Source organism: Oratosquilla oratoria, chromosome 8, assembly GCF_046742065.1.
Source record: "Oratosquilla oratoria isolate Oo_2021 chromosome 8, ASM4674206v1, whole genome shotgun sequence".
Lineage (NCBI taxonomy): Eukaryota > Metazoa > Arthropoda > Malacostraca > Stomatopoda > Squillidae > Oratosquilla > Oratosquilla oratoria.
This window is the reverse complement of record NC_134784.1, coordinates 43,670,068-43,680,307: the sequence shown is the minus strand read 5'-3', so window position 1 is coordinate 43,680,307 and position 10,240 is coordinate 43,670,068. Positions and strand designations below refer to the sequence as shown.

At 40.4% G+C, this 10,240-nt stretch overlaps 1 protein-coding gene across 1 annotated transcript; it reads right to left on the bottom strand.

Moving 5' to 3' along the window:
* Positions 1 to 1,514: 1,514 nt before the first annotated feature.
* Positions 1,515 to 10,003, bottom strand: LOC143027365 (uncharacterized). The gene is made up of 4 exons (XM_076188646.1): positions 9,768 to 10,003; positions 6,340 to 8,352; positions 2,490 to 2,695; positions 1,515 to 1,636 (listed from the first exon to the last, which is right to left on the bottom strand). Exons 1-4 carry the CDS (start codon positions 10,001 to 10,003, stop codon positions 1,515 to 1,517), a joined length of 2,577 nt encoding a protein of 858 aa, XP_076044761.1.
* Between the last annotated feature and the right edge of the window lie 237 nt (positions 10,004 to 10,240).

Here is a 10,240-nt window from a genome sequence, read left to right as displayed (position 1 = left end):
GGACTTTGAGACACTTTAGTGAAAGGGAAATATTTGACGGTGTCTGGTGTTCAACGTGACATTTTCTATATCAGCACGAGAACAACACAAATTAATACAGAATATTCTAGATTCAAAATTGATACAGGGGTGTGGGGTCATGGGACCGGAATAGTAATCATTCAACGTGACTTAAGAGAATTGCTACCCCATGATCTTCCAAGGAGCAACGCTAAAATACCAGAAGCATCTACGTATATGGTGATTCTGAAGCATTACAGTTATATGAATTTATTACGGGTCTACCATATAATTTCAGTCCAGCGGGTCATCAGAAATATGAGTGAGGTGTTTAATAATTTTTTCCAAGTAAATAAGGTGAAAAATTTAAGCATAAATCACTGGCTGGTTAAATGAAAAAAGACTTAATTTCGTGTGTGAGTGTGTTTGCAAATGTATGGGTTTGTGTTGATGATTGTGTGTGTGTGTGTGCGCGTGTGTGTGTGTGTGCATGTGTGTGTGTGTGTGTGTGTGTGTGTGTGTGTGTGTGTGTGTGTGTGTGTGTGTGTGTGTGTGTGTGAGTGTGTGTGTGTGTGTGTGTAAGCGCGCGCGTGTGTGTGTGCGCGCGCGTGTGTGTGTGAGTGTGTGTGTGTTTTTGTATATCTATGTGTGTATTTGTACATGTGTATGTGCTTCTGTTGATGAGGACCTACTGTACGTTCGTATACATATGAATACGACATTACGTTGGTGTCAGGTATAAGAACCAAAACGAAGTTCCTTGTAGTCACTCCGCCTTAGGAGAAGCCACTACACAGGGGATTAACAAAAATGCCGTAACGATTGTGTTATCATTAATTACGAAGTCATATATTCAGATTATATTTAGGTTTGAATATGGCACCCCAAGGAGATCCCGCTTATTGGGTCCCTGTTGTCTCGTAGACTGAGTGTACAGAGTGGTGTACCGGGGGAGTCCAAGACGCCCAGGGGGGGAAAATCTGAACATCACGCGTTCAGGATGGTGTCAGGTTACATAGGGTCGTGTGCAGGACACACATGTGGTGTTGATTGGTCTGGTGCACTTGCATAATTTCGTGCGGCTATTATTATTTTTTCAATTATGTGTGACAATCTAAATTTGTTGGCTTTGGTTTATCTTAGTATTTTGTTTAGGAGAGGGTATGGCAGAGATGAATAAGATAACTTGTCAACAACCAGAACAAAAAGGAAAGTGCTAATCTACATGAAAACTGTTAATCGAAATATATCATAACCCCTTCGCTACTAAATGAGTAGCACGGAGATGAAAAAAAATTGCTACCCAGATCGAATTGAGGTGGTGTTAGATTGGGAAAAAATGTGACATAAGTATTTCACTTGAAGAAGGAAAAGAAGGAAATGATGCAAATTAAATTAAATTTGATTATGAAACGTCTCAAAAGTAAGGAATAACATATATTACTTGATATAAAAAGACATTCTTTGGATAGCAGTGTGACCACCTTCCCTTTTGCCTGCATCTATTACTTAGCCTATTGCAATTCAAAACACATAAACTTGATCTTCATCTGTGTATTGACATATTTTATTTTTGGGGCCATTCCAAGTTTATGTCCACCAATTTTAATCCTTAAACGGTGGGAGCTACCTTCAGCTGGCGGTAGACATAACATCCATACAAGGCCAACTGCAATCGTTCAGATAGTCGTAGTCCTTATCTGCGATGCATAAGTGGCTGGCGTTTCCCCCTTCAATGAAAAAAATGAAATTAATTAGATGGCTAAGAATAAAAGAAAAAGATCTACCAGCTACAGAAAGGTTAATTGAAATAGGCAATAAGCCCTTTTGCAACAGAAGGGCCATGGAGGTGAACAGAATTGTGCTGCAACAGACTGAATCAGAGGAAATGTACCGTATGATAAACATTGGTTTAAATAGTCGAATAGCGTAAACAAACAAAGCAAACCAAAACTACCTAACTGGCTAGACATAGAAATAACAAAATATAAATAACTAAACAAATAAATAGTAAGGAACTAATAAATATGTTTTTATATACACAAGCACCTGTCTGCGCCAGCCACGGCTACGCCGTGGGTGCTTGGCCTGCGGCGCTGCTCGCTTGCGCCCTAGGGCTACGCCCTCTTGCTATACATTTGTAAAAGGTCAAAATAAAATATGAGTGATAAAATCATGTGTTTTATTAGTCATCTTTAACTTCTTCAACTTAAAGCCGCCGGCACTACTTCTTAGTAGGAGAAGATTCTCCCTCGTCGTCGTCGCTGCACCTCTTGTTGCTCTCAGTGGTGGTATCTCTGTTCTCTTTTAGCATCTTTTTGACCTCATATTTTTTGGTTAACTTCCTCGATTTTCTCTTCCAACTCCTCCTTGATAGAGGTAGAGAAACTGGAGGCAGGGTCGACCTCTTCTTCTCTTTCGTAGCACAGATCGTACGACGCGGGCAGCAACATATCTACGGCTTCCTCTGCTGAGATCGTGTACAATACTTTGGTCAGGCTCTTCTTCGGCCAAAGCAACTTCTTGGTTGTCAGAAACTACGACCGCTTCAGGAGGTTTATCTTCTTCTGAAAGACTCTCAACGAAATGTTCTTTATACACGCAATTGCGTGGTAGTTTCATCCTATCAAATGTCTGCCTCTGAGATTTGTTTATCGTCATCGCATAACTAAGCTTAACAGGGAATTGTTTCCGCCTGAATGGTATAGTGGTATCAGTAGACTCCAGAGTAATTCTCGGGAGTAAAACCTGTTCACCCCTGTGTGTACCGCCTAAGATCTTTCCGACTATGATAGTTTTTTGAAGATTAGTCACTATTATTCTGGACCCATTACACAAATTGGGAGGGCATATATTCCTCATAAACATGAGGACACTTCCTACTTTCAGTCTCAACATGTGAAGAGGGAGAGAGGGGCTCGTTATGGCATTGAAAACCGATGTCTGAATGTCCGTTACTTCTTCCATTGCAGTGTCAACACTCATATACACTTTCTCTGGTTCTTCAGACTTATCGTAGACCATCAAGTTTATCCTGTCGACATCATCGTTTGTGGGGGAAATGATAGCCCTCTTCTCGAAATATGAAGCATCCAGGTGATTTGTCTTAAAAAAGACAAGAAAAAGAAAACGACAATACGAAATGAACATCGCTGATAAATCCAAAGAGAATCCAAAGAATTCTATAGTTACATTAAAGATAAAAAGGTTGTTAGGAATCACATTGGTCCACTATTATCTGCTGACGGTCAACTTGAATATCCAAATGAAGGAATGTGTAATATCTTAAACAATTATTTTAGCTCGGTATTCGTAAACAAAACACCTCAAGGTGAATTCCAAACTGAAACCTGTGAAAAGTCTAGGGTAAACTTACTCACTACAGTAAATATAACAAAAGAAAAAATTAAAAGGTGTATAGATAAACTCAAAGTTAATAAAACACCAGGGCCTGACGGTTGGCATCCAAGAATCTTAAAAGAAATGAAAAATGAGATTGTTGTTCCATTAGAAATTATTTTCAAGAAATCCATCATATCCGGAGATGTCCCAAGAGAATGGAAGCTAGCTAATGTTACTCCCATATTAAAAAAAAATGACAAAAAGAAACAAAATAACTATAGGCCTATAAGTTTGACTTCAATCGTAGGAAAAATAATGGAAGCTATCATCAGAGATGCTATCGAACATCATTTAGAAAGTAACCGTTTGATAAATGATAGCCAGCATGGTTTCAGACGGAAACGTTCTTGCGTGACTAACTTACTCGAATTCTACAACACAGTTATCTCGAATTATGACAAAAGAAACAATATAGATTTGATATATCTAGACTTTGCAAAAGCTTTTGATACCGTCCCACACGAAAGACTACTTACTAAATTAGCTTTGCATGGAATAAGTGGTAGCCTATTAGGTTGGACTAGTAATTGGTTGAATGGTCAAAAACAGAGAGTTGTTTTAAATGGAAAAACTTCTGGATGGAAAAGTGTTGCAAGTGGAGTTCCTCAGGGTTCCGTTCTTGGGCCACTTCTATTCATAGTATATATAAATGATATAGACCATGGACTAAAATCTACTGTTTCCAAATTTGCTGATGATACAAAACTGTGCGGAGTGGCAAATGATCACTCAAACCAATTAGATATTCAAGAAGATTTAGATATATTACAGCAATGGTCTGAAAAGTGGCTAATGAAATTTAACACAAGTAAATGCAAGGTAATGCACATAGGTAAAAATAACAGTAAGTACGATTACAAGTTATTTGGAAATTCGTTAACAAAAGTGGATAGTGAAAAAGATCTCGGCGTAATTATCAGTAACGACCTCAAATCACCCAAGCAGTGTATTTCAGCCTCTGAGAAAGCAAATAAGATTCTAGGACTGATTGCGCGATCTTTTGATTTCAAAAGTCTATCACTCATTAACAAGCTATATAAATCGTTAGTTCGTCCACATTTGGAATATGCTGTTTCCGTATGGTCACCGAATCTCATTAAAGACATTGACAGACTGGAAAAAGTACAACGGCGAGCCACAAAACTGATTCCAAATATAAAAAATAAATCATACGAAAATCGACTAAAACATATGAATCTGTTTTCCCTAAAAAAAGCGTAGACTCAGAAGTGACTTGATACAGGTCTTTAAAATTCTAAAGGGAATTGACAACATCAAAAGTGACCAAATTTTTACATTGAATGAGAATCAGACAAGAAACAATGGTCTCAAGCTGTCCGGAAATAGATTCAATTTGGAAGTAGGTAGAAACAACTTTGCTAACCGTGTAGTTAATGAATGGAATAAACTTCCTGCACAGGTAGTGCAATGTAGTTCAGTTCGAAGCTTTAAGAATCATTTAGATAAATACCTAAGTAAGATGCTGTAATGATTATAATTTATCTTACATTATTTGTTTTTGTTTTGTTATCATTTGTCTGTCTGATTTTCATTTATTATTAGTTATATGCGCTTGTGGCAGGGTCAGAGGAGGGATTGAGGAAGCTGGTGGCAGAGTTTGGGAGAGTATGTGATAGAAGAAAGCTAAAGATAAATGTAGGTAAAAGTAAGGTGATGAGATGTACAAGGGGTGAAAGTGGCAGTAGACTGGAAGTGAACATTAAGGGAGAGCGACTGGAGGAAGTGGATAGTTTTAGATACTTGGGTGCAAGTGTAGCAGGAAAAGGTGGAGTGAAGGTGGAGGTAGAATGTAGATTGAGAGAAGCGAGTAAATGCCTTGGTGGATTAAAGAGTGTAATGAGGAATAGACATTTGGGAATGGATGCGAAGAGGAGACTGTATGAAGGAGTGATTGTGCTAACAGCACTGTATGGGGCAGAAACGTGGAACATAAGAGAAGAAGAGAGAAGGAGTTTGAATGTGTTTGAGATGAGGTGTCTGAGAAGTATGGTGGGGGTTACTAGGCTGGATAGAGTGAGAAATGAGGAGGTGAGGAGGAGAACAGGGGTGAAAAAGGATTTGGGAGATAGGGTTGATGAAAGAATATTAGGATGGTTTGGACACATGGAAAGAATGAGTGAAGAAAGACTAGTAAAAGAGGTATGGAAGGCAGATGTGGAGGGAGTGAACATGAGGGGACGTCCTAGGATGAGGTGGATGGATGGGGTGAAGGGGGCTTTGGGGAAGAGGGGAATGTCTGTTGAGGAAGGAAGGGAGAGGACGGAAGACAGAGGTGAGTGGAGAATGGTTGTATATGGATGATGTTGTGATTGCATGAGGAGGAATGGGCAGGGGGGTGGGGGGTGGGGTAGTATGTGTGAGTAAATTTTGACGCAGCCCGAAGGGATTTTCTCCCCGTCCTCTCCTTATATGCAAGGGGGGACGGAGAGGGGGGGGGTCGCCGATTAAATGAAGCGGCCTTGCTGTGGATGTGCTGTGTCTTGCGACACTGCTTCTGACCCAGGGCGGTGGGCAGGGTGCAGGGATGACCCGTCATCCAGGAGGTGCTCAGATGAGAGGGAGGGTGGGAGGGGTGTGGAGTGTATGTAGGGATGAAATGGGTGGGAGTGTTTTTATGCCTTTCCCTTTTTGGCTACCTCCCTTGTAAGGGGGAAAAAGCCTTGGTATATGTATGTATGTATGTATATGTCAATTTATTATTATTTACTATTTACCTGTTTGTTTATTATTTAACTATACCTATGCATTTATTTATGTATTTTATTTGTTATTTACATTATCATAGTTTCTATTTATTATTTTATTATTAATATGATTTTTTTTTCGCATCCGACCTAGATATGGATCAAAAGGTCTCCTGTCGGCATGCTCCGCCTTTGTAATCCTTTGTAATTATCATAGACTTTGTCCACTAACTCTTTACGGGTCTCAACGACAATCCCAAACTTCTCGGGAAGTTTTACGGGTCCACTCTCCCCTCTCCCCAGAGCCAATAGATTTTTCGCAAATATCTTGTTCTCTGCGTCATCTGCCTTGAGTTTCACGTTACGTGTTAGTTCCAACTTTAAAAGTTCGTCCCAGAAATAACCGGACTTTATACAGTATTCGAGCTCATCATTCATTCCTCTCCCTCTTATAACTGGGAGGATTTGACGAAAATCTCCCGCACAGACAAAGACTATCCCCCCCCCCATAAACCTTCCTGGAACACCCAAAATGTCCCGAAGGGAAACATCAAGAGCAGCTAACGTGTTCTTGTTTGCCATCACAACTTCATCCCAGACTATTAGAGACGTCATTGATAGGAGCTTCGCCAACTCTGAGTTTTTCTTGGTGCTACAGGCGCACACTTCGTTGTAATCCATTAACGGGATCTTGAACATGTTATGTGCAGTTCTTCCTCCATGCAAAACAGTAGAGGCGATACCCGATGAAGCGACAGCCAAGGCAATTTTTCCCTGGGAACGAACAGTATCCAGTAAAATGTTGAGCACGAAAGACTTTCCCGTCCCACCTGGAGCATCCAGAAATATCCCATTGTGACTGTACTTTTGGGCGTTCTCGATGCGAAATAGCACAGTATCGTAACAGAGTCTCTGTTTGCTGTTCAGAAGAAGAGACTTCTCCTTTACCTCTTCTGTCGACTTCTCTTTGTTATAGGCCTTTTCTCGGCGTATGCTGTTTGATGTTTTCTCGCCACATCTTGAAAGTGGTAGCCCATATTGGGTGTTAGAGCCCCCTCCGCAGTTCCACACATGTTCCTGGATATCGTCTAGAGTGTCAAGGTAAATTTCAACGTTGTATTCTGTCGCTTTTTGGTGCTGCAGGAAGTCACTGGCGAACAAATCTTTGGTCTCTTCCCAGATACTTGACTGATCCTCTAATTCCGAAAACACCAGCATGCTCGCATAAGTAGCTCGCAACTGATTGCGGTCATTAGTGTGGTTGATGCTTTCCAATATAGTTTTATTCCAAGTTTCTTCGTCGTTTAGGAGTCCCATCGCTTTAACGGCTTCTCTGTAAGAGGGGTAGATCACCCCTTCAAATGTCCGAAGATCCTCGTAAGACGTAGGCCCCTTTACGTGTGTTAAAAGTAGTCTCAAATAGAAGAGCTCGACAGTTTTATTTGTGACAGCACGTATCCTTCCCAGAGAAGATGCTGTCGTCTTTCTTTCTTCCCAGACACTGCTAGTGTTATTAAAAACAAAGTGGTTGGGAAGCTGATTATAATATAGGCCTGCTGCAAATTCGTTTCGCGCACACAGTTTGAAGAAAGCTGTCAAATGAGTGTCTTTAGAGGTTTTTCTATCGATCTCTTCCTTAGACGCGTTCTCCTTGAAAAATACCACGTTCTCTCCTTCTAGATGCAAATCAAGAGTTGCCACAGGGGGGTGACTTCTGTGAATCGCAAATTTGAAAATCTTCCACGACGCTTCATTCGCATTGACGAATCTTGCCTCCTGGAATTTTCTCACTTCATTAACATCTTCCCCTTCTTTCGTTTTCGAAAACAGAATGCGGTCACATCCTTTGTTGACGTACTTTGTAACGTAGGCTATGCACTTTATAGAATTTGAGCACTCAACATTTATGTGCGCGTTATACTTTAAACATAGGTACGGGCTGTAGGGGACAATCCATGAATTGTCAACTTTGATTTTCTCTCCCTTTACTTTTTTCTCGAAAGAGTGGCCTCCTTCACCTGCTGCTCTCCTTCGATACAGAGGGTACCCGTTGTTCCCAAAGTACATGTCACCCCTGCACACTTTCGGAAAACCCTTTCCACACAATGATTTGGAACCGTACTTTCCTTGACAACATAGTTGGGACTCGTCGAAGCCTCTACATGGGCCGTGTATCATGTTCGTTGTCACAATCTCATATAAACGCGGCTCTTTATTTTTGTCAGGTATCTCAGCTGATATCACCCTAGAGACGAAATCGGCAGTACCGTGGCGCTCCATCCAAAGAAGGATATGAACAAGAGGGAGACCTCTTTTCTGCCACTCAACACTCAGTAGGTGTGCCTTAAGTTACGACTACAGACTCGTCGTAGTGAAGATTTCATTCAGACGCACATGCGCGCATGTACGTATGTGTAACTCGGACTATGCTAGCCGTTCCCACGGTAGGCTTGGTGGACTTCTCGATAATCAACTGTAAGAGTACTGTTAAAGTGATGAATTATATTTATATGATGTATTCCATTCCTTTTGTACACTGTTAACCAAATTCTATACATTACATATAGATTTATGTATGTCTATTGTCTTGTGGATCTCTCTTGTCAATCTTACGAGTTGATTTACGTAAGATAAGAGAAATTACATATTCTCTTAATCTTCGGACGCCGGTGAGAAAGTTCTGTGCCTACGTGAGGTGTATTCACGTCTGAAGACTCTTAAAGTGATGATTTCTATTCATCGGATTGTATTTCGTTCCTTTTTGTGCTTTGACAAACTATTCCATACTTTGCATATGAATTTATGTATGTGTATTACCTTGCGGATCTATCTTGTCAATCTTAGGATTTGATTTACGTAAGATTAAAGTAATTGCATATTTTCGTCGTTTTCTGACGCCGTAAACGCCGTTGTGGGCATGCTAGCTTAAGCGCGCGCTAAAGAAATTTGCGTGTGAAACAATTTTGTGGCAACTGCGTCCCTAACTTACATTTACGTACGTATAGATATTCATATAAAAACTATTAAGGTTTCTGCTTATCTAAGATTGACAAGGTAACTTTATCAAATATTATTATCTATTCATTGATGTAAAGAATATCCGTGTATGTACTTGGAAATATTCCTAAACACACTTGTTACTCGTCGCGTCTAGCGATACTTGGCAACTCTCCGGATCTGACGGAGAAGAGTCTATATATATGTCATTGCTTGTAACGGTCAGGCGGACTTAGATTATTTTTTCTATTCTCGAATCTTTGTGGACTCTGCTTATCGGAGCCTCATTGCTCGTGTCCATTTTGTCGGACTTAGTCGTAGAATTTTCTCGACTTTGTTATTTTCTTTACGTAAATTATTACGTAGGACTTTCCATTCTGATGGTCGATATTTCTCGACCTTACCACTTATTGTTTTTAAGACTATTTTTGATTGTTATTGATTGTCGATATTTGATCGACACTTGTATATTTACGTGTCCTGGCAATACTAGCCTTTTATGTTCTGTGAATTTACGTGTTACGGACATTGTATTTTTGGCTAGTTTTGGCGACTTCTATTTTTCGATCATTGTTTATTTGTATCCTTATTTTTTTGAAGGAAATAATATTTCTTAAACAGAACTCTAGTTTTGAACCTGGCCCTTCCCCATAGGCGTCACACTTAACGCGCCCAAACACGTTTTTAATTGTCAGATCGTCCATCAGGCTGTCCACTTTCAACTTGAAAATCCGACTAACAAAGTCAGGGCGGTCATACATCCGGGAGGTGTCACAACTGACAGCCTCCACGGCTTGCTTCAACTCTTCCCAATGAGGATTCATTGTAAAGGTGATAAAAAAGTCTGGAGACCCGTAAGACGACACAAAAGCCAAGGCGTCTTGCTGCCGCACTTTCATGTATCTTGGGCCCACAACAAATGAAGCAAGGATAATCACCCGTTGACCCGCCTTTCAGTTATCCCCGTCCCCTATAAGAATATCAGCGCGCTCTTTCCGCAACTCCTGTTAATTGTGTTCGATGAAAGACAACCTGTCAGACTCAACTTTCACGTAATTATCCACAACAAATTGTTGGAAAAGACGGGCCCCTTTAGTCACATAATTGAAAACACCTTCTCTTTCCATGTAAAGAGA

What these genes read in the sequence shown, in the direction of transcription:
- LOC143027365 (XM_076188646.1), bottom strand. Translation starts at nt 10,003, where the DNA reads ATGAAAGTGCGGCAGCAAGACGCCTTGGCTTTTGTGTCGTCTTACGGG. An exon ending in AACGTGTTTGGGCGCGTTAA is followed by an intron (nt 8,353 to 9,767) that starts GTGTGACGCCTA and finishes TTTCGTCTCTAG; the next exon opens with GGTGATATCAGCTGAGATAC. An exon ending in GTCGTTGAGACCCGTAAAGA is followed by an intron (nt 2,696 to 6,339) that starts GTTAGTGGACAA and finishes TATACCATTCAG; the next exon opens with GCGGAAACAATTCCCTGTTA.